A 24,899-nucleotide genomic window follows, 5' to 3' on the forward strand; every position below is an offset into this window, starting at 1 on the left:
AAATAAATATTAAAAAAAAAAGAAAGAAATGTAGAGGAGCCTTGTACTTAGGGGAGATGTAAGCAGGAGAATCAAGAGTTCCCATCTTGATGAAACTGCAAATTCAAAGTACCTTCGTTCTGCTTATGTCTGTGGTCTTGGTGGTTATGATGATTTTAGGGGAGTATGTTTATCTCTATAGACTTCTTGTCATATATCCTGTGTATAACATTTTTGTTCAGTTAGACTTCAGTTGAGAATTTTTCTTTTAAATTTATGTATATGAGTGCTTTTCTGGCCAAGGAGGCCAGAAGAGGGCATTGGATCACCTCAAACCTGAGTTACTGATGGTTGTGAGCTGTCATGTGGGATCTGGGAAAGGAACCTGTTGTGTCCTATCTATAAAGAGCCATAACTCCAGCCCTCTCTGTTGTTCTTGAATTACTTTTTTGTATTTTTTTCTTTTAGATATTGAGTTTGGTCTAGAAATTGTATTACCCACATACTAAGAAATAAACTTTGATCTTGAATACATGTCTATTAGTTGATTGGATTTTTCTATTCTTTTTTTCTGTTTTTGTTTTTATTTTTCAAGACAAGGTTTCTCTGTGTAGCAGCCCTAGCTGTCCTGGAACTAGCTCTCGTACACCAGACTGGCCTCGAACTATAACAGAATCTACCTTCCTCTGCCTCCCAAGTGCTGGAATTAAAGGTGTATACCGCCACTATCCAGCTTCTTTTGTTTTTTATTTTAGGAAAGACCTCATTTATCCTAGGCTGTCCTCAAACTGGTGATCCTCCTTGGCTTCTGAGTGTTGGGACCATAGGCAGGCACATCACACCTCATTGTTACTCTGTCCTTGTAGGTTGATTTTTGCCTGTGTTTTACAAATGAGCAAACAAATGTGCAGAATAGTTAAATAACTTGTCTAAATTGACAAATAATGTGTGGCAGAGCAAGTGCAGGGTCTTTCAAACTCTTAAGGCCTGGAAAACAAAAGTATTATTGCTATAGTGGAATGGTAATGAACTGTATGTTCATTTATATTTAAATAGTAATTTTTGTTTTCTTTATTGGAATACTTCTCAGCTGGTCAAGTAACATTGGGACTGGAGAAAGAACAAAAGTCTATAATTTACTGTGATTACTTAGAAACAGCCATCATGCCCCGCCTTTATAAAAAAATCTATTATTTTTAGAGTTTTTTTATTTGTGTCAGTGCTCATGCAGTCCAAAAGACTTCTTTGGTTCCTTGAAGCATTAAAGGCAGTTGATCACTGCTTTGATTTGATTTGATTGATTGAGAATTATGCTGTGGGTGCTGAACTCAAGATTTCTGGAAGAGCAGTGTGGGTCCCTAATAGCTGAGACATCTCTAGTCACCTATGTGTTTTTTTGTTGCTGGAGATTTTGATTTGTTTTATCTTTCATATCTCTTTTCTCCATCTCACTGTGTTAATTTAGATAAATGCATATACTTTTTTTGGTTTTCTTTTTGTTTTGGGTTTTTTCTTTTTTAAAAAAAATATTTATTTATTTATTTATTTATTTATTTATTTATTTATTTATTTATTTATTTTACAACATTCTGCCTCCATGTGTGCCTGCAGGCCAGAAGAGGGCACCAGATCTCATTACAGATGGTTGTGAGCCACCATGTGGTTGCTGGGAATTGAACTCAGGACCTCTGGAAGAGCAGTCACTGCTCTTAACCACTGAGCCATCTTTCCAGCCCCCTCTAGCCAGCTTTTTATAAGGTTTATTATGTATCAAACATTCTGCCTCCATGTATGCCTGCAGACCAGAAGAGGGCACCAGATCTCATTACAGATGGTTGTGAGCCACCATGTGGTTGCTGGGAATTGAACTGGGGACCTCTGGAAGAGCAGTCACTGCTCTTAACCACTGAGCCATCTTTCCAGCCCCCTCTAGCCAGCTTTTCTAACTTAAATTATCCTATTTCTCTCTTACCCGAGCTTTTGCCTCTGAACTTTTTGCCTTTCTTTATTCTTTTCTTTTTATTTATTATGTATACACACACCATATCTAATTACAGATGGTTGTGAGTCACCATGTGGTTGCTGGGGATTGAACTCAGGACCTCTGGAAGAGCAGCTGGTGCTCTTAACCTCTGAACCATCTCTCCAGCCCCTACCTTTCTTTATCTTATTTTATGTATATGTTTAGGTCCTCCATATATATTATATGTGTACCAAGTGCATGCCTTGTGCTTAAGGAAGCCAGAAGAGGGTAGCAGATTTCCCTGGAACTGGGGCTACAAGTGACTGTGAATCATCTTCTGCAAGAGCAATAAGTAATGTTAACCATGAGCCATTTCTCTGCCCCCTTAGACCCCCTTTTCTCCCTACTCCCAGACAGGGTTTCTCTGTGAAACAGTCCTGGCTATCCTATATCTCACTCTGTAGACCAATTTTCTCAAACTCAGAGATCTGCCTGCCTCTGCCTTGCAACTGCTGGGTTTAAAGACATGCACAACCACTGCCCAGCCTTCCTCCACATTTTTTAAAGGAAATAATTAATATTCTGCTTACCATACATGCTATCAAGGGGCACAACATCTTTTGTTCTGTCTTAGAAGCAAGATACATGCTTGCTTATATACATTGTCTTGAGTCTGATCACTAATATGAATTTCTGTATGTTACTGGGCAGTGGTGGTGGTCACCTTTAGTCCCAACACTTGGGAGGTGGAGGCAGGCAGATGCCTGAATATGAGGCCAGCCTGGTCGACAAAATGAGTTGCAGGATAGCCAGGAAGGCTACACACAGAAACTCCAGAAAACAAACAAACACATTTATGCATGTTAAAATGTTTATGTTACAATATCATGACTTGCAGTAAGTTGTAGAAAGAGTACCAAACTTTATAAGGAAATCCAAATTCAGGTCTAGTACCTGCACTTAACATATATAACTTAAAGCTAATCACTAATGATACAGTTACAATGTGTCTTGAGTATAATGAGGATTTTATATATTCTTACATATAAAAGATTCTTACTTTATAGGCTTGTTGAAGATCAAATAACATGTTGTATGTTTAAATGTTTATAGAGAGTTATGTGTATTTAGAAGTTTTTTTTTCCCTGTCAGTTCAATTTTGTGGGGAAGATTCTTGGACCACAAGGAAATACAATCAAAAGACTTCAAGAAGAGACTGGCGCAAAGATCTCTGTCTTGGGAAAGGGTTCAATGAGAGACAAAGCTAAGGTAAGTTCATGTAGTGAGGCAAAATAAAACCAATTGCTCTCTAGTTGCATAGTGTCTGATATGGATGCTTTGTGCAAGCAAACATTTTGGAGTTTGTTTAGGGTTTGACACCATGTCTCACTATGTAGCTTTGGTTGGCCCGCAACTTACTATGTATGTAGACTAGGTTGGTTTCCAAGATTTGCCTGTTTCTGCCTCCCATGTGCTGGGATTAAAGACATTCACCATTATCTTTAATCATGTGCTCTCCAGCATACAAAATAAGGCTATTGTAAAGTTTTCGTTGCATATAAGCACTCATTTGGTAATGTTGGGAAGAGCCTAGATATGCCCTCATTATTTTTTGTAAAGCTGTGCTTACTTTATGTATATGGATATTTTGTCTGTATGTACATCACATCAGAAGAGGGCATCAGATCCTTTAAAAACTAGAGTTATAGACAAATATGAGCCATTCTGTGGTGTGAGAATTTAATTCAGGACCTCTGGAAGAACAGCCTTTACCTATCACACACACAATCCCACACACACACCCTCCCTCCCAGGCTGCATTATGATACAATTAAATAGCATTGTTAGCTTTGATAAGCTTATCTCTAAAAACTTAAAATGAGAACTGGATACTAAACTTGAAGATTGAACACACAAAAATGTGACCAGTGCACCCTGTTTTCCAGGGATAGGAACTAATGAGACCACTGGTGTTAAGTGCTGATGAGTTTGTGGTTAGATCATTTGATTTCTAGACAACAGGAATGTTCCAAAAAGAAAATATTCCATTTCATAGCTCCTTACATAGTGAACTTTTAGCTGAGAAGAAACTTACTGCTACACATAATTCCCTTCTAGGGCCAGGTGGCTTTCTTGCTTTATTTATTTAGCATATAACATTCTGCCTCCATTTATTTATTTATTTATTTATTTATTTATTTATTTATTTATTTATTTATTTTACAACATTCTGCCTCCATGTGTGCCTGCATGCCAGAAGAGGGCTCCACATCTCATTACAGATGGTTGTGAGACACCGTGTGGTTGCTGGGAATTGAACTCAGGTCCTCTGGAAGAGCAGTCAGTGCTCTTAACCACTGAGCCATCTCTCCAACCCTTAGGGTCAGCTTTTTAGACGAGATTTACCTGCTAAAATCTAGAAATTCATTTATTGAGGACCTAACGTGTGTGTGTGTATGTGTGTGTTATTTTATTTATTTTTATTTTATGTGCATTGGTGTTTTGCCTGCATATATTTCTGTGTGAGGGTGTCAGATCTTAGAATTACAAACAGTTGTGAGCTGCCATAAGGATGCTGGGAATTAACCACTGAGCCATCTCTGCAGCCCAAGGGCCTAACTTTTGGGTAGTGTTTTTCCTTCTGTCTCTCTAGGATACATAGTACACCATGTTGTTTTAGTTGATGAGATTTGTAAGAGTTTCTACTGTCCTGACTTAAACTCCTAGGCAATAAAAACACATAAGAAGGGTTGATGGTGATAAAGAGCTCTAATGAATTTAAAAACTAATGCTTGGCCATAAACACATACACTAAATTACCAAACAACTATTATCTGAGTAGATTCTAAAATTAAGCTTTAATAGGTTGTTCCTTCAAATTCACTGCATTGAATGCTCCAGTGTTTAAGGGAACAGTTAACCAAGTATAAATTTTTTTTAAATATTTATTTATTATGTATACAATATTCCATCTGTGTGTATGCCTGCCGGCCAGAAGAGGGCACCAGACCCCATTACAGATGGTTGTGAGCCACCATGTGGTTGCTGGGAATCGAACTCAGGACCTTTGGAAGAGCAGTCACTGCTCTTAACCACTGAGCCATCTCTCCAGCCCCCTTTTTTGGTGTTTTTTCGAGACAGGGTTTCTCTATGGCTTTGGAGCCTGTCCTGGAACTAGCTCTGTAGACCAGGCTGGTCTCGAACTCAGAGAGATCCGCCTGCCTCTGCCTCCCGAGTGCTGGGATTAAAGGTGTGTGCCACCATCGCCCGGCTTGTGGTTGGTTTTTCAAGACAGGATTTCTCTGTAGCTTTGGAACCTGTCCTGGAACTCTCTGTAGACCAAACTGGCATCGAACTCACAGAGATCTGTCTTCCTCTGCCTCCTGAGTGCTGGGATTAAAGGTGTGCTGCCACCACCCAGCTAACCAAGTATAGTTTTAGCTGGTACTGTTAAGTTTCAGTTTCCAGGACTTGATTTACCTTCCTTCTTAGGATTTCAGGGTTTTTTTTGGTTTTGTTTTTGTTTTGTTGTTGTTGTTGTTGTTTTGCATATTATTTCTGACTGTCCCTTTGACCTAGTGTTAAAGGTGTTGTTTTCTTTTAGTCTGTATATGATTTAATATTACTTTGCATTTTTCCATAGGAGGAAGAGCTTCGCAAGGGTGGAGACCCCAAATATGCCCATTTAAATATGGATCTGCATGTCTTCATTGAAGTCTTTGGACCCCCATGTGAGGCTTATGCTCTTATGGCCCATGCCATGGAAGAAGTCAAGAAATTTCTAGTACCAGTAAGGAAATGCATATTCTTTATTATCTGAGCAAGGAAGAAACAGGATCATACTGTTGAGAAAGCCCGGGTTCCTGACTAGGGTCTGTACTTGGTTCATTTTTCTGAGGTTTTCCCACTATTTACACCTCATTCTCAAAGCACTGTTTTCCAAAGCCTACTTGTTTCATTAATGTGTACTGTTATCTATTGTCAATATTTTGGGTCCCTGAAGTATTTACAATCTGTTTAACAAAGATTTAATAAGGTCTTTATTCAGTTTAATGTTTTGGTACTACTGTTGAGCCAGGAGACATGATATTAGGAAAATGACTTAAGGTAAATCTGCAAATTTGTGTGCTAGAATTTTGAATCTAGAGTTGACAACAGGAAGTTTATAGCATTCATTGTTCTAATGTGGCTCACTGAAGGGTTCTTTTGGCGAAGGTTCCCCCCACCCCACCCCCCAGAGTCCGGTTTAGAAGATACCATGTTACATGCATGACTATTGATGATATGGAAATTTTCTTTCTTAATTGTTTGAGACAGGGTCTCACTATGTATTTCTGCCTGACCTGAAACTCACTGTGTAGACCAGGCTGGTCCCTAACTTGCAGAAATCTATCTGCCTCTGCCTCCTAATTAGTGGGATTAAAGATGTGACCCACCATACTTAGAAAATTGTTTATAATAGTGTCACCTGATTATAGTACAAGCTAATAGTATGTAAAAGTGTCACCTGATTGTAATACAGGTTAAGTATCAGTTGTCTGAACTGTTCTAGAATGTTTGGGAATTCCCCGCCCTCCTGATTTTAGAGTTTTTCCTAATGTAGAAGAAAGTGTCTTGAGAATAGGACTCCAGTCTTAACAAAACACTGGTTTTTTTTTTTTTTGTTTGTTTGTTTTTGTTTTGTTTTTTGGTTTGTTGAGAACCTTAATGTTGCCCAGCCTGGCCTTGAATTTGCTATGTAGCCAAGGGTACCCTTGAATTCATTGATCTTCATGCCTCTGATTTGCTATTAAAGGTGTGCACTGCCACACCTGATTTGGTGTGTTAGGGATCTAACCCAGGGCTTGTTCATGTATGTTGTAGGCAAGCACTCTACCAACTGAGCTAATTCTCCAGCCTCCCCCCAACTCATTCATATTTACTAAATACTTTATAGTAGACTGAAATTTATCTTATTTAACAAATGTGACAGTTGGAGATACCTGAGCATTGAGTCTATCCAGTCTTAAGTGGCAAAAATGTATAAGGCTGAGGAAAGTAGGGAGCTGTAGGAGACATTGCTCTACTAACTATGTCACTTTTGCTTTATTTGTTTTGGTTTCCAACACAGGGTTTCTCTGTAGCCCTGATTGTCCTGGAGCTCACTCTGTAGACCAAGCTAGTCTCAGACTCGCAGATAACTCTAGTCTCTACCTCCCAAGTACTGGGATTAAAGGCATGTGCCACCTTGCCTGACTTTTCTTGAATAACTTTTAATTTCACTTTTCTTCTTTTTTTTTTCTTTGGGTGTGTGTTGGAAGAGTTGGTGAGACAGATTTTTTCTGGGTAACTGTCTTGGAACTCGCTTTGTAGACCAGGCTGGCCTTGAATTCATTGATATCAGACTTTTTCTGCTTCCCAAGTGCTGGGATTAAAGACGTGCGCCGCCACCACCCAGCTAATTTCACTTTTCTAAGATATGGGCTGCTTGTTTACCCCAAATGTTAAGTAGTAATAGATGAGTAATAAATTGCGCTTGGGTCTAAAGATAGAAAAATGGCTCTTGAGGTTGGGGAGATAAACTCAGTTCATAAAACACTTGTGATCAAGCTTATGAATCTGGGTTGGATCCCCAAGCACCAATATGAGAGCTTGTCATGGTAGAGCATACATCACATTGCTGGGGAGACAGGAAGACCTGTGGAGCTTAGTCAGTCTAGCCCAGTGAGTGAATGAGCTCCAGATTCAGTGAGAGACCTTGTCTGACTAAGGTGGAGAAGCAATTGAGAAAATGAACCTCTGATTCCACATTGATGTACATGCTATGGCTCTTGAAAATCTCAATCTTAAGTGGAAAGCTACATTTTAGGGGAAAAGGTGTGGTTAGGCAACATCAGAAAAAGAAGGTCCTCCCCTTCCTCCCTTTTGTGGCAGCATTAGGAATTTTACTCAGGGCTTTGTGTGTACACTAGGCATACCTTCTACCACCTAGTTGTACCCCTCTCCTTTGTGTCTTGTAAGAGTCAGAGTTCCAAATTATACCATGAGGCAATGTTGGCAGGATCATCTTGACAGTTAAATAAAAATTTCAAAACTTACTGTATAGCACCCAGTACCTAGAGCCTCATTAATGGTGGCTTCTGTTATTCTAGGAAAAGTAACTGTTTACAAAGAATGTATGTGTGAGAATATTCCAAGCTATAGGTTGTTTTTTTTTGACTTAAGAGAAAGTTTTTGTATATATAGAGAAAAGAAGTGATCCAAGGGAACTACTTTCTGAAGAGCCTCGTCTATCAGTAAGGATCTGTTGTCCACATCTTCCTCAAAGAAGTAACAGTATAATTTGACTTCAGAGAACTAATTACTTGACTTGGGACATCACCTAGGCTTTTAATACTGTTCTTTTTCAGGTGGTATTTTGAGACAGAGACTCAATATATAACTCATACTGTTCCAGAACTCAAAACTATATGGTTCAGGGTGGCCTTAATCTCACAGAGATCCACAGTCTCTGCCTCTGAGAGTGCTGGGAGTCAAGGGTGTTCTTAAGATCTAAGGCTCATGTGGATGAGTTTTAGAAGATGTTACACATTCTTTGCTGTCTTTAATTCCCAGGATATGATGGATGATATCTGCCAGGAGCAGTTTCTAGAATTGTCCTACTTGAATGGAGTTCCTGAACCCTCTCGTGGTCGTGGGGTACCAGTGAGAGGACGAGGAGCTGCCCCGCCTCCTCCACCTGTTCCCAGGTAAAAAAAAAAAATAGTTGAAAAGGAAATAAAAATGTGACTGCTGGTAGTCTTCTTAGCTCTATCTAGACCAGGAGGCGTCAGGGTTTGTATGGTATATCAAGTATAGAATTCTGGATCTTAGCAGTTTGACCATAGATAAGTGTTACAGTGCTACTGAAATGTTGGAGCTTCTAATTTTGGACAGTACAAGCATTAAAAAAATTTTATGTATTTATTTGTGAGCTTTGGAGATTCATATGTAGGTGTGGAAGTTAGAGGATAAGGAATAGGAGTCCTATCATGTGGGTCTTAGGGATTGAACTCAAGTTGTAAGTCTTAATCAGCTGTGTGCTTACCCACGAAGCCATCTCACTGGCCCCCTAGTTGTTTTTTTTTCACTGTGTAGTCCTATGTAACCCTCACTGACCTGGAACTTGCTACGTAGAACAGGCCAGTCTGAAACTTAGGAGAGATCTCCTATTTCTGCCTCCTAAGTGCTGTGACTAAAGTCATAAGCCACCAAACCTGGCTATCTGGTATGACTTCAGAATAGTCTAGACTTGCCTGAGGTACTGTGATCTACTATTGCACCCAGAGAATCTGCTAGTTTAGGTTCTCTTTCATGTATATTATTCTGTGCTTTAAAGTCTAGTTGAGGGTTGGGGATGTGCCTAGCATACACAAATCTCTGGGTTTGATCCCTAGTACTTCACAAACAGGCTGTGGTGTTACCTGGGCAGTAAGTGCTAGAAGTTAGAAGTGCAAGAAAGTCATCTTCAGCTACATAGTTTGTTCAACACCATACTGGGTTATATGAAACTCTATCCCCCAAAAAGGAAAGGAAAAGTAAAAAGGGCAAAGCAAGAGATACAGTCTCTGTCTTATCAAGTGTGGCCACAGAGCCTCCCTTTAAGAAAGATAAATTAGCTGGCATATACCTTTAATCCCAGCACTCTAGAGGCATTGCCAGGTGGATTTGTATGAGTTCTAGGCTAGCCAGAGCAGCAAGGGATACCTTATCTCAAATAAGTGAGCAAGTATGTGTAAAACATGAAATCTTTTTAGCTCCAGAATTTGTGAACAACCCTGAACATGAATATGACTTGATTATTAAAAGATCAAATTAAAGCCGGGCGGTGGTGGCGCACGCCTTTAATCCCAGCACTCGGGAGGCAGAGGCAGGCGGATCCCTGGTCAACAAGAGCTAGTTCTAGGACAGGAACCAAAAGCTACAGAGAAACCCTGTCTCAAAAATCAAAAAAAAAAAAAGATCAAATTAATACAAATTTTCTTTTTGTAGAGGTCGTGGTGTTGGACCACCTCGAGGGGCTTTGGTTCGTGGGACCCCAGTGAGAGGTTCCATTACCAGAGGTGCTACTGTGACTCGAGGAGTGCCACCCCCACCCACTGTGAGAGGTGCCCCAACACCAAGAGCTAGGACCGCAGGCATCCAGAGAATACCTTTACCTCCACCACCTGCACCAGAAACTTACGAAGACTATGTAAGAATGTTTTGAACAATGTATTATTTTTCCTCCATACTTAGGTTGCCAGGGAAAGTTGAGTGTCTTATCCAGGTGTGTAGGTAGAAAACAGTACCTGCATTCTTGTTTACGTTGATTTTGAACTATGAGATGATTTTTCTTCTATTTTGCTTTCATTATTGCTATCTCTATATAAGGTAAATGAGAAGTTGTGGTTTGACATACAGATTTTTACTAAGAGATTGTTGTTTGTAATGCTAAATTACATTTGATTTTTGTTTTGTCTTTCGTCACTCTTCTGCAGTGGATCTTAATATTTTTGAGAAAATTTTCATGGCCTGTTCATTCAGAAGCGCATGATCCCCCCGCCCAATGGGTTGTAATTATCTTCTCTATTATATGTAATTCTGACCTAATTTATTTGTTACAGGGATATGATGATACATATGCAGAACAGAGTTATGAAGGATATGAAGGCTATTACAGCCAGAGCCAAGGGTGAGTCGATAGTATACTATATAGTGTCCTAGATAGATGGTGGGTGGAGTTGGAGGAACTAAAGATTTGGGCAAATACTGAGCTCTAGAGTAGTCTGACTTAACATTTTGAAGGTATTGTATTGCCTCTGCTTTTGACAACTTGAAGGCATATAGGTGGGCCTGCAAATTTGAATAACTGCATTTTATATAATAGTTTAGGATTTGGGGCTAATGAAAAATTCCTGAGCTATGGCTATATAGAAGCATTGAGAAAATGCCATTAAATAATTCTTTTATTAAGAAATAATAATTTCGGGGCTGGAGAGATGGCTCAGCGGTTAAGAGCATTGCCTACTCTTCCAAAGGTCCTGAGTTCAATTCCCAACAACTACATGGTGGCTCACAACCGTCTGTAATGAGGTCTGGTGCCCTCTTCTGGCCTTCAGGCATACATGCAGAAAGAATATTGTACACATAGTAAATAAATAAATAATTTTTTTTTTAAAGAAACAATTTCTTAATTATGGGAGGAAGTAGCTTAGTTGGTAGGTAGGCTGTGCCTGCCTTGCATGTGTGAAGTCCTTAGTTTGATCTCAGCATGGGACCATGAGTTCAAGAACAGCCTGGGATACAGGAGACTTTGTCTCATTACAGACAAATCAACTCACCCCACCCACATTGAAGATGCGTTTAGTCTTAAGAGCAAGCTAGAAACTTAACCTAGGTGTTTTGTTTTTGTTTTTAATTTCTTTAAAACACAGCTTTCAGTGTGTGTGTGTGTGTGTATATACATATATACATACACATGTGTATATATACATACATACATCCTGTTTGCCTCAGGCATCTATAATAGGCACAAAACAGGCCTTTTCCAATACTCTTCTGGTGAGCTATATGAATACATATATAAATACATGCAAAAATCTGAGAGTTTGGTTTTCTACATTAAGTTGTATGATATTTGTTTTTGTTCTTCTTGCTATGCATAACCAGACTTTTGGTAAATACATGGTTTATGCATGTTTTTTAAATATTGGGGTGGTTAGGGGTGGGACAGAACATATATTTCCCCCTATTTTATAGATTATAAACTCACCAGATATGGAATATTTGAAAGAATGCTAAAACCAAAGCTTTTAATGTTCTGGTTTTTTGGTTTTTTTTGGCTTTCCAGGGAGTCAGAATATTATGACTATGGACATGGGGAGGTTCAAGATTCTTACGAAGCTTATGGTATGTTTTTATTTCTGTGCTGGGGTAAAATGTACAAGTAAGTGTCTAGAAAAATACTGGCTGATGGGTTCTTGGAAGTCAGGCAGGCAGTCACACCTAAGGAACAGTAGAAGCTTGCCGCATTGGTAAATGGAACTTTAAAGAGTTCTTAAGTTTTATGGTGCTATGTGTCTTGGACTCAGTTCTATCTTAGCTGGACTGGTATACTTCTCAGGGGATGCTGGTTTCTGATAGGTAGGACATGCCTAACCCAGAGCTGGTTTTGGAGCTTTTGCTACTGAAGCCGTGGTCATGTTGAGAGATAGAAGAACTTGCTTGTCTAACTCTACTCTCCTGCCCCTCCCTCATCTAAAAAAAATGAATTTACTGAAAATACTAAGTGTAGAAGAAAATACCAGCTGAAAGCAGTTCGTTAAAGCAGATTAGAAGGCAAAGTAGTACTGGTTAGAATCAAATCAGAGACTTCAGGGGAGCTAAGTCACATCAGTAGTAGCACCAAACTCCTTCCTAGTTGGAAGACGTCTTAAGTCAAATTTCTTCCTCTGCTGGGATTACAGCTTGTTCTACCATGTCTGGTTTTATGGGATATCTAGGGATGGAACTCAATACTTCTTGTCTGCTAGACAAATACTCCTATCACCTGAGCTTCATCCCCAGACCTCAGCTCAGTTACTGATCACATAAAGCAGTTCAGGCTGGGAAGGTAGCAAAACCCAAGCTGACTTCCCTGAGGTTTGGTTGAAAACACATTGCTCAGTTGTGTCTTTAAGAGCTAATTATAGCTTTGTGCTAATGGGTCTCTGAGGATATTTGTATGCAGTGAGAACAGCCTTCATAAACAGAGGGCTTCTGCATCACTGAAGAATTCTGAGGGGTTTTAGCTGCTAACTGTTTGAACTATCTTAAAGTACGCCATAGAGCCAGGCAGTGGTGGCACACACCTTTAACCCCAGCACCCAGGAGGCAGAGACAGGTAGATCTCTGTGAGTTCAATGCCAGGTTGGTCTACAGAGGGAGTTCTAGGGGAATCAGGGCAGAGAAAACATTCTGGGGAAAAAAAAAAAAAAGAACAGAACAAATCAACAACAAAAAAAGATACTACAGAGAGTTAGAAAAAGGAATCTAGTGGGTCCTCTCATAAGACACTAAGCTTAACCTATTGGCATGATATGACATAGCCAATTAGATCCTGATCCCCAAAAAACAATTTTGACCAGTTTTAGCTAATTTAGTACTGCACTATTGCTATAGTAACATTGTAGCACTCCACTCCTGTGTCATTGTTTAGATGGATTGGTCATTGTGGCTCACTATTTCCCTCTATCAGTGAGGCAATAAGGAGTTTCTGTATGTGTCTGGCAAAACTGTATTTCTATTCTACTGGAGAAAGGACTGAACTAAAGAGGCTGAAACCCAGCCTGGTGGCTCTTAGCAGCTGGGAAGGAAGTAGAAAGAGGAAGATCAGAAACTCAAGGTCATTGTCCCCGATATACCAAATTTGAAGGCAGTGTGACCTACAAGAGATCCTAGTTCAAAAAAAGAGAGAGAGGTGCATACTGCATCCCAGGCACTTAAGATTAAGGCAGGAGAAGTGTGAGTTTGAAATCAGTTTAAGCTACATACTGACTTCAAATGTGTTCTAAGATGAGGTACATATTGAGATGGTGTCTCTAAAAATAGACAGGCTATTATTCTTGTGTTCCTGGTATGCTGTTGCCATGATCAGTGTGTTCTGGTATGTGCCTTTCTAAAGAGAATTAGAAGCATAAACTTTTCTGTTTGTACCTAGGAGCATCTTGCAAATAGATGGGCCTTGCATATTGTACTAGGAGCATAGGTAGAATTCTATGTAATTTTTGATCCATACAGAAAAGTAAGACCTGTAGTAATGTACCTAGAATTTACATGTAGGCATGAATTGGTACAGCACAGGTGAGGAAATTAGTGGGAAGAATAAGAGGTCATCTATAGAAGTAAGTGATCATCTCAGGCTTCGCTGTCACACAAAAAAACAAAACCTTTTGAGATTGTTAGCGCTTGTCAGGGCTGTTGGCATGAGAAAAGAACTAAAAATTCTTAGCAGAGAATTATCCCCTAGTGTTTGAGTTCCATGTCATGGTAGAGGGTTTCATTTAATGTGGCCTCCTTTGCTTCCCTAGAACCAGAGTACGTTTTTCCACAGTAAAAACCTGTCTTGCTCTTGCATTGAAAGGAGCTACCTGCAAAGTGAAAAACTTGGTCAGATGTTTTGCCATGTTAACTGAGGAATGAGTGCCAGATGGGTTTGGGAACAGGAATGGTCATTGCAGACTCCCTGAAATTAATGACTTCTTTACTGCCTCAAACTGTGTTGCATTTATCCAGGTTTGAGACTGGGTATCATTCATGTTGCTGTTCAAGAGAACTGTATAGTAAAAGTTAGCATTTTCTGAATTACTCCCTTTTGTTTTCTACTCAAAATGGTAGGAAATTACCCATACTTATCAAGGAAGGCCAAGTAAAGAGGAGAGCAAGGAACACCAGGAATGTATCAAGATAGTAGAAGACAAACAGTATTGTTGGTGATACATACCTGATGTTGACCTACCCTGGTTATGCCCCCCAAAAAATGGGCCCATGGTTTATAAACTGTTTTTGTTTTTCCACAGGACAAGATGACTGGAATGGGACCAGGCCATCACTGAAGGCCCCCCCAGCTAGGCCAGTGAAGGGATCATACAGAGAGCACCCATATGGACGTTATTAGAAACAAACAGGAGGGGAAAATATCAGTTATGAGCAAAGTTGTTACTGATTTCTTGTATCCCAGGATTCCTGTTGCTTTACCCACAACAGACAAGTAATTGTCTAAGTGTTTTTCTTCGTGGTCCCTTTCTTTTCCCCACCTTCCTCCATTCTTAACTCTGCATTCTGGCTTCTGTATGTAGTATTTTAAAATGAGTTAAAATAGATTTAGGATATTGAATTAATTTTTTAAGTGTGTAGATGCTTTTTTCTTTGTTGTTTAAATATAAACAGTGTACCTTTTATAATAAAAAAAGAAGTTGAGTAAAAAAAAAACACAAACATGTTAGTTTCAAAAGTGGCATTGCTTGCTTAAAGGTTCTGAAGTAAAGGCTTGTTAACTTTTTCTTAGTTTTGATTTGAGGCACCCCCGTAAAGTCATAGTTGCAGAATCCCAAACTAGGCTACATTTCAAAATTCAGGGCTGCTTAAGATGTAAAATCACAATGTTAACGGCAGTAGGCACCACCATGTAAAAGTGAGCTCAGACGTCTCTAAAACATTTCCTTTAAAAGCACATGGCGGTTGAATCTTAAGGTTAAATTTTAATACGAAAGATCCTCATGAAATAAATAGTTGATGCAATTTTTAACGTTAATTGACTTAAAACAACAACAAAATTAGGTTTGTAAAACTGACTTTTTCTTTACGTGGGTTTTGAAATCTAGCCCCAGACATACAGTGTTGAGAGATACTTAGTGGGGGGAGGGGTAGAGATTGACTAAGAATGATGGGGAAGAGGAGCTGGCCACCTAAATGGAATTTGATGGAGTACTTTTTAGCCACAATCTTTTCAGTAATAGTACTGATAATCAAATTTTCAGTATTTAAGATGTCAGAGTATTTTGTCCATTTGAGAGTCTGCACTCCATGAAAAACTCACTTGGACACTGGGGCCAAAAGCTGATGATGTTCATTAAATTGACCGTTGTCAATTTTGAGCTGTTCCCAAGGTAGTCAAGTATGTCTCAACACTAGCATGATATAAAAAGGGACACTGCAGCTGAATGAAAAAGGAATCAAAATCCACTTTGTACATAAGTTAAAGTCCTAATGGATTTGTACCGTCCTCCCATTTTGTTCTCGGAAGATTAAATGATACATGTGTTAAGTCTGCCTAAATAGGTAGCTTAAACTTATGTCAAAATGTCTGCAGCAGTTTGTCAATAAAGTTTAGTCCTTTTTTAATCAAAGTAAATGTGATGAATTGTCATTTTTGGGGGTGGACAATAAAATAGTTTTCTCTTTCACATAAACTTAAATTAACTCTAAAGTTAATGGGCTTGTTAAAAGTTGGAGACATTCTTAAAAGTGGTGGTGGGGATTTTGTTTTTTAAGTTTACCAAAAAAAAGTTTATGAGTTGTTAAGTTTTAGTTTAAAAAGAACCAAAGCTTTTTCACCCCCTGGAAGTTGTTGAAAGCAGTTTTATCCAATCCTATCACAAAATTAATTTTTAGAAAAACCCAACTGACTAAATCACAGATTGGTTTTCATGTAAAGGTACTTTAAGTGCCAGCCACCCTAGCTTGCACCTTCTGTAGAACCCTTAGGTGGCCTTAAAAAATGACACCAAATCTCTGGGCGCAGATATTGATTTCACTTGCATTCAGATACACAATTCAGTAAAACCTGGGTGCCCTTGAGGGTTTCCCTTCCAATTCTAGAGATGCTGTCAACAATTCAGCTGGCTCGGGGCAGGAGCTGGTAGAGTAGGCTGGTCCTAAACTCCTTCCCACAAGACTGCATGTAAGAAAATGGAATTGGTTGGCTCTGTTTCACTCTCAATTCCCAGGGACCTCATTCCTTCCCTAGGAGCCACATAAACTGCTCGGGGGTGAAAAATCCTGTGTCAAGTGCCAAGCTGCCTGTAGCAGTGCATGATGGGCATTTTTGTTTCTTTAAAACACACCAACAAAAAATGTATTTATAGATTGTGATAAAGTGTAAATAACTGAATTTTCAACCATGGTTTGAAGTCAGCTTTCAGGGCATTATGTCTTGTTTTGATGAAAAGAGATCACTCTATACCCCCCTTTTTAAAGGAAAATTATCGCAAGAGAATCAGGATGTGTAAAGCTAACATGCATCGCAAAAAACCAAAGGTAACCTAAATGTCTGATTTTAATAGCACATATTTCTCTTTTATATAAACTGTGACAGCAACTTGCATAAACAATTCTTTAGTTGTTAATTTTAATGTTAAAACTTTGCAAAAATTGTTTAAAAATAGCTGTAAAAAGAAAAACCATATGCTGCCACATAAATTCTCCATAACTCTTAATAATCCTGCCCATCACAAGTGAACTGTAATGTAACCTGGGCACAAATTCTGACATCTTAAATGACACAGTGTAAAATTTCAATGACTATAGATGAGAAGACCTGCTGCACCCCAGAGTAAAGCTTTCTGCTCAGCTGTTTTAAAATATATAAGGATGAGCCCCCTAAGACACCATATCTATTTACAGTGCAATGTTATTTGAATTTTCTGAAAAGTTGCATGTTTCTTTCCTGTAATGTGTAAACTGCATGCAGGATCTCTCTCTGATTTTGTATGTCTTTACAGCTTCTAAAGACTCATCCCTGATTTCTCAATTTTCAGGTAACTGAAAATTCCTGAGGCTTTTCCTGGAATAGAATGGGTATCGAAGACCCATGTCAGGTATGTTAAGGTGGTTTTCATTGAGGATGGTAGATGTGTCGTAATGGCAAAGCAGTAGTGCTAGGAGGTTAACAGGTCGGTCTTTCCTAAACTCGCTTCTACCATACTAATCACACTTCTGTGTCAGCTTACCGAACTTCAATGGGTATGTGTGATAGTTAAGACCAGCCCGTGTCCAGGTGGTGGTGCACACCTTTAATCCCAGCCTTCTGGAGGCAGAGGCAGGCGGATCTCTGAGTTTGAGGCCAGCCTGGTCTACAGAACCACCCGAGTGTGGGGATCAAAGGCATGCACCACCATGCCCGGCATTTGTATAACTAAGTCCTCCTTGTATCATCAATCAACTCTACATGCAAAAGAAAAAAAAAGAAAAAAGAAAAAGAAAAAAAAAAGAAACTATCAACTCTACATGGGGAAAAAAAAAAGAAACTAAGCCTGGCGGTGGTGGTGCACGCCTTTAATCCCAGCACTCGGGAGGCAGAGGCAGGAGGACCTCTGAGTTCAAAGCCAGCCTGGTCTACAAGAGCAAGTTCCAGGACAGGCACCAAAAACTACAGAGAAACCCTGTCTCGAAAATAAAATTAAAAAAAAAATAAAAGAAAAGAAACTGAAATTTGTGGCAACCTATTCAGTGTTACACAAAATAAATATTAGTGTTCTTTTCTTTAGAATCCTTTTTAATTCTGCTTTAACTCTAATTGGCAGAGTTGAGGACTTTTGGCCTTCCTGTTGCTTGAAGTCATTGAGGCGCTAGCTACCTTAGTTTTCCCTTTGTTTCTGAATCATTTGTTAAGAGTGTTATTGAGAAGAAAGCTTCTAGCTAGGCAAACCAAAGGTATGTCTGGATCCTTGAGAGTGAAGCTTGGCTTCTTGGTGCTGTTTCCTCCAAACCCTATCTCCGTGCTGGTATTTTCTGATATCTGGATACTTACGAAGGGCAACAAATACAAAATGTTGTTCTGAACACCCTGAAGTTTGAAGTTCGTCATGTACTGGCCTGGAATTTAGATGAGGAATCCCTAATTCAAAGAGTTCAAGGGCTAGAGGGGTGGCTCAGAAAAGGTCTGGTTCTGGTTGCTAACATCCACATGGTAGTTCACAGCCATCTGAAACTCCACTTCGAAGGGATCTGAGTCTCTCTTAACCACCATGGGCACCAGAAGCACGAGCAGTGCATATATACATGTAGCCAAAATGCGTATTAAATTTAAAAATCTTAAGACAGCATATGTTTGAAGAGTTACTTACAGTAGTGGTTGACCCCAAATTGTCCTCATTACCAAAGGCTGAACCCAGCATAGATAACAGCTTTCTCAAAGCTGCATAAGATTCTCCTTTTCATGCTCTTTAAATTGGTATATCTGGGAAAGAATTACAGCTGGCAGGAATGCACTGGAAGGAATGACTGAGGTCTCAGGTGTGTATCTCCTGACCTCCCACCCCCTCTTCCTTTTAGGATGACTGTTAAGTCTGAAGTTAGGGTGCTCACAAGTGTTTGCAGTTGCTTCTGATTATGATGGTGATAGCAGGTAGACTTCCAGAACACCTTGATGTTATCATGTACTCCATGTGCACACCCACACTTTGTATTTGAACTGGGGTATAGTCAGCAGTTGAGTGCCCTAGATTTTGACTCCCGGTACCATCAGGAATTAGAGCTGGGCATGATGGCACACACACTTGGGAGGCTGTGTCAGAAGAATCACAAATTCCAGGCCAGCCTGAATTATTAAGGAAAGGTGAATGTCAAGATGGGTAGATGCAGCCAAACCTGCTGAGTAATTTAATCCCACATGGTAGTAGAGAACAAACTCTTGCAAGTTGTCCTTTAACCTCCATATGTGTGATAGTCTGTAAGCATCCACATAACACAATAACTAGTTAGGTGTAATACTTTTCTGAGTTAGAAGGGGAAAGTGAAAAGAGCAGAGTGAGTGAGTTTGGCTAAGGGAGAAGATAACTTCTGTTGAAGTAGCTCTCTAGAAGTTCTATATTTATTTTTTCCCCTGGAGACAGGGTTTCTGTGTGTTCCCTGGCTTGTCTTAGAACTCAGTGTGTAGACCAGGTTGGTTTTGAATTCACAGAGATCTTCCTGCCTCTGCCTCCAGAGTGCTGGGGTTAAAGACGTGCTCTGTGAAAAATTCAAATTTAGCCTGGCGATGGTGGCGCACGCCTTTAATCCAAGCACTCGGGAGGCAGAGGCAGGCGGATCTCTGTGAGTTCGAGACCAGCCTGGTCTACAGAGCTAGTTCCAGGACAGGCTCCAAAGCCACAGAGAAACCCTGTCTCGAAAAACCAAAAAAAAAAAAAAATTCAAATTTAAATGCAGGTGGTTCTTTGGGACCAGCCTGGGCTTCAGAGCCAGGACCAGGACAGCCAAAAAACTCAAAACTGCAAACAGCCAAGCAGTGGTGGCACATACCTTTAATATCACCGCTTGCGAGGCCAAGGCAGGTGAGTCCAAGGTCAGCCTGGTCTACAGGGTGAGTTCCAGGACAGCCAGGGCTACACAGAGAAACTCTGACTGGTGGGGCGAGGGGAGGGCTGCAAAGAAGCAACTGCTTTGTAAGTGACAGAATCGTCCCCTTTACATGACATGTATGTAACATTTCTGAAGTCAGGCCTTGGTCACCACTGTTTGCCCTGGTTTTTCCAGTGAAGCAGAGACCATCTCACTAATGTATGTCTATGGAGGTTTTAGGACAGCTTGGTAGAGTTGGCTCTTTCTCCTACCTATACATGGGTTCATGGGATTGAACTCAAGTCACCAGCCTTGCACTGCAGACACCTTTACCCACTGAGCCATCTCACTGGCTCCCTAATTTCTTTAGGACTGAGTATTTAGAGCCACACCTGTTTGACAGTTATGCTAGAAAGGTAGGGAGAAGGAGAAGCCTTAAAGTGCTACCACGTTAGTCTGGCGATTGTGCCGCACCTTTAATTCCAGCACTCGGGAGGCAGAGGGAGGTGGATCTCTGAGTTTGAGGTTAGCCTGGTATACAAGAGCTAGTTTCAGGACAGGCTTCAAAGCTAGAGAAACCCTGTCTCAAAAAAAAAAAAAAAAAAAAAAGTGGAGACTACAAGGGATGGATCCTCTTTCCGTCATCTTGCCTGAAGTCATTTTTGCTCCTCGTTTACAAGGAGAATCTTTTCTCTCCCACCAGGTATTTGTGTTGAGTAAGGGTGGGATCTTTGCCCTTGGTCATATGTCTGTAGTCTCCTAGTGTTCTGTGCTTTTTGTTTACTTGTGAGTGAGAAGCCAAACTTTATTTTCATGTATCCCAGGCTAACCTTGAACTTCTGATCCTCCTATTTCAACCTCCCAAGTGCCAGGTATTTAGTGCTGGTGTTTGAACTCAGGGCCTCATGCATGCTAGGCAGCCTCACCTCCTGTCTAAAACTCTTTAAGGACCTGAGGTTTAGATGATTTTTTTTTTTTTTTTTTTTTTTTTTTTTTTTGAGCCAGGGTTTTACTAGCCTTGACCTGGAACTCACTAAATAAACCAGTCTGGCCTCATTCATAGCGATTTGCCTGCCTCTGCCTCCCAGTTGCTGGGCTTATAGGCATGTGCTACCACATCTGTCACTTACGTCAGAGTTCTTGAGTCTCTTCTAATAGAAACTATAGATTATTAAAGCTTTGTTCAACTACTGAGTAGAAGAGTTTTCTGCCTCATTATCATCATCATTATTATTGTTATTTTGATTTTTTTTGAGACAAGGTCTCACTATGTAGCCCTGGCTGTTCTGGAACTCATGTAGACCAGGCTAGCCTCACAGAGATCCACCTACCCCTGCCTTCTGACAGATCTAAAATCATGCGCCACTAGGCCTGGCCTCTTCCTCCATTTGAAATTTTCAATTCTGCTAATTGCTGGGAGTATATATCAGCATCCCATATAGTTTTCACAATTGACAGTGTGAGGCTAGGATTATTACTAATAGATAGCATGCCACATTATACGATGCTAGTCGAACCTTCTTCCAGGTGGAGTGGTTTAGAGGATGACAGCATTGAAGAGCTAAAGCCCAAGTTGAAAGGCCCCTGCTTCACTGTTGTGTGCCGACTCTTGTAATTTGAGTAGTAACAAAATCGATCAGTTTCCTGAAAGGTGCTCCCAACCTTGGGGCTTTAGAATTCATGCTTCTGACTTTGCTTCTAGATTCCCGAAGTTAAAAGATTTGAATTCTTACAACTCTGTAGACTCAAAAATACTCTTGCATGGCCAGATTAATAGTCATTGCATGCTAACGCTAGCCCACATCTGATGAATATTTAATAGCGTCTGCCAGGCAGGCTGGAAACAGCTGTATGAGACAGCAGCTGTTGGGGGGAAGGGAAGAACTGCACTGCACCGCCTAATTACCCATTCTTTTGTTTCCAGGCTCATAGAGAAACCTGTCTTTCCTAGGCCGTTCAGCAGCAAGGTGTTGTGGTGGTTAACACTGCATTCTGGACCAGTTGGGGGCAATTAACAATTTTCCATACCCTGAACTGATGAAGTCTTCTTTAGTATTTAGAGTCAAGTATACATTCTCATCCAGCACTTTGCTAGCTGCATCTCTCCTACAGGAGAAAGGCTTTTTGTGCTATCTTAACAGCTGTAATCCCTAGCACTCACCAGACAGAGCAAGAGACGAAAGGCCAACATTTACTACATAGCAGGACCCTGTCTATATATAGACAGATACACTAACAGACTTGAATTTCATAGGTAGGAAGAGTGTAAATAAATAGCCAGGCATGGTAGTACATGCCTGTGATCCCAGCACTCAAGAGATAGAGGCAGTAGATCAAACAGTCAAGGGTTGCCTTCATTATGTAGGTAATTTAAGTTCAGCCTAGGCTGCAGAATGAGACCTTGTTTTAAACAAATTTTCCCCTGGAAAAATCCATAGTCTTGGCTTCTAGTCTGAAAAGCAAATTCCAGGACAGCCAGGACTGTTAAACAAAGAAACCCTGTCACAAGAAAAACAAGAAAAGCCGGGCGGTGGTGGCGCACGCTTTTAATCCCAGTACTCGGGAGGCAAAGGCAGGCGGATCTCTGAGTTCGAGACCAGCCTGGTCTACAAGAGCTAGTTCCAGGACATGCTCCAAAACCACAGAGAAACCCTGTCTCAAAAAAACAAAAAACAAAAACAAAAAAAAAAAAAACAAGAAAAAGGAAAAAGCAGTAGCTGGGCTGGAGAGGTAGCTCAGCTTTGGTTTCCAGCAGTCATGTGCACCAGCTCGCAGCCACTTAACAGCTCTGACACTGGGGAATTCCATGTCTCTGACCTCCAAAAACATCTGCTCTCGGGAGCATGTGCACCCTCACATATACATATAATTTTAAAAATATTGAGGACTTTTTCATAACATCAGGTCCCTGCCCTGTGTCCTCTGTGGCTGATCCTGGGTTTCAGGGACAGGGTTGAACTCGTCCATGAGGCAGATGAGATGGACTCTTGGACCTAAAGTTGAACTTTCTCTTTTTCTTCCAAGAGTTTTAAAATCAGCTTTTTCTTTTTGAGGGGGTGGGGTGGGGAGTTAAGGCAGGGTTTCTCTTTTACTTTGGAGCTTATCTTGGAACTTGCTGTGTAGACCAGGCTGGCTTCAAACTCAGAGATCCGCCTGCCTCTGCTTCCCAAGTGCTGAGATTAAAGGTGTGCGCCACCACCAGCCAAATTCAAGCTTTTTCATGTCAAGGGAACCAAAGCATTTTCCTATTTAGAAAGCTGGAAATGTTGGAGCGTGGTAGAGCATGTATAACCTAAATCTCAGCACTATGGAGATAGAAACATACATATCTCTGAGTTCAAGGCCAAGCCTGTTGTTCTACGTAGTGAGGTCCCAGTTGGGGACTCTGTCAAAAATAAATAAACATGAAAGCAAAGTTAAGGCCTCAGAGGTTTAGTTCATTTTTCTCCAGATCACTCTGCTTACTCATATTCAAGGCTTAAGACATTACCTGACTGGCTGGAGGGATGCTCACCTGTTAAGAGCACTTCCAGAGATCGTGAGTTCAATTTCTAGCACCCATATGGCAGCCCACAGTCATCTATAACTGTAGTCCCATGGGATCCGATGCCCTCATCTGATGTGCAAATTTACTCGTATAAATAAATAGTATTTAGACAAATCACTCGTATACATAAATAGATAAATCTTAAAAAGAAAGCTCACAGGGACTGTGTATTTTTGTCTTCTGCCCATCTGTGTGCACCTAGGAACCTGCCTGCTGAATGCAACAACTGGAGTTGAGCTACGGAAATGGATGATTGTAAGGGACGAAGCCAGACCAGATGAAGGCTGAGAAAAACCCCCATCAGCCTCAAGTTTCTTAATTTTCCACTTTGTGTCTTTACAGTGTCAGAGGACCCTGAATACCAGGAGCTACCCGCTGTATCAAGGCTGGCCTGGGCATTTGCTGAAACATAGAAACTGAAGAGAGGAGATCAACAATTGTTTCACCCTACCTCTTGATCTGATTTACTCACAGAAAACGAGCCAGGATCTTAGGTGTCTTTAGGCCCAGAATGGAGTCCTCAGGGCTTCTGAAGACTCATTGCTAACAATTCCTCCTCAAAACATTTTAGTAAGAGGGGCTGGGGCTGTATTCAGTAGTTGAATATTTCACTAGCATATATGGAAGACCTGAGTTCATTTTTCATCACCTCAAAAACATTTTTAAAAGGCTTTTAAAGAATTGAGATGGAGCCAGGCATGGTGGCATACACCTTTAATTCCCAAACTCAGGAAGCAAAGGCAGGCACATCCCTGAAGCCAGCCTGGTCTGCAGAGCAAGTTAACAAGATAGCCAGGACTACATAGAAAAACAAGATTTTTCTATGTAGGGTGGGAAACAACAAAAAAGGACTGAATCTCTGACATGTCCCTCCAGGTCGAAACACACTCGGCTCCTTATGCCACCTATGCACCTTACTGCTTCGTGTGTCCCTGTCCTGTCCCGTGTCATGCCCACCACCCCTCATACATACACACACCACACAGGTTTGTTGGAACCTTCAGCCTGGGAGCCCTTAGACATTTCTAGAGGACTCCCAGGCAAGATAGTCGCTGCCTCTGAAACATTTTAAGGAAAGTCAAGAATCATTTACTTTGGACAAATTGATCAAATTCTGAGCCTTATCTATCCTTTGTTGTTAGAACTTGTCCAAGAAGTTCTTGAAGGATGGGGCTGTTCTGCTTCACCTTTGTATGACATTTCTCAAGTATCTGTCCCTGCATGAGGAGTTCAATAAAGGTTTGGTCAAGTGATGATTGGTGAATGGTTCTGATCAGCTTTGGGAGAGAGCCAAGGCCCCTTTTCCTGGGCAAGCGTTTTGTCCTAATGTTTTCTCTTGAGAGATTGGCAGGTCATCCACAATTTCCAGGTACCAAGATAGCCACTTGGAAGTCACAGAATTTTACAGCAAAGTTCAGAACTGAAGTCAAACATCTGGATTCAGATTTCAGCTCATCACTTGTGTATTATTCAGGGCCTGTTAATTCCATCAGTAATTCTTCCCCACGTCATAGGATCTGAGAAACATTTATAATGCCCAGTACTGGGTCTGTACAGAACACTGCTCGCACTTAAGATGCTGTCTTCCTTTCT

General features: G+C 40.6%; 1 protein-coding gene across 1 annotated transcript in view; it reads left to right on the forward strand.

The window, feature by feature from the left end:
- The window catches only part of Khdrbs1 (KH RNA binding domain containing, signal transduction associated 1), a 38,690-nt gene extending 14,131 nt beyond the window's left edge, over positions 1 to 24,559 (forward strand). The window contains exons 2-8 of the mRNA XM_050152684.1: positions 3,074 to 3,211; positions 5,586 to 5,732; positions 8,537 to 8,670; positions 9,953 to 10,154; positions 10,567 to 10,634; positions 11,793 to 11,851; positions 14,500 to 24,559. Of these exons, the coding sequence (XP_050008641.1) occupies positions 3,074 to 3,211; positions 5,586 to 5,732; positions 8,537 to 8,670; positions 9,953 to 10,154; positions 10,567 to 10,634; positions 11,793 to 11,851; positions 14,500 to 14,597 (846 nt within the window). The 3' untranslated portion in view covers positions 14,598 to 24,559. The remainder of the gene's footprint in view (positions 1 to 3,073; positions 3,212 to 5,585; positions 5,733 to 8,536; positions 8,671 to 9,952; positions 10,155 to 10,566; positions 10,635 to 11,792; positions 11,852 to 14,499) is intronic.
- Positions 24,560 to 24,899: the final 340 nt, after the last annotated feature.

This window comes from Alexandromys fortis, unplaced genomic scaffold, assembly GCF_014885135.2.
Source record: "Alexandromys fortis isolate MF-2015 unplaced genomic scaffold, M_Fortis_MF-2015_v1.1 scaffold_26, whole genome shotgun sequence".
Taxonomy (NCBI): domain Eukaryota; kingdom Metazoa; phylum Chordata; class Mammalia; order Rodentia; family Cricetidae; genus Alexandromys; species Alexandromys fortis.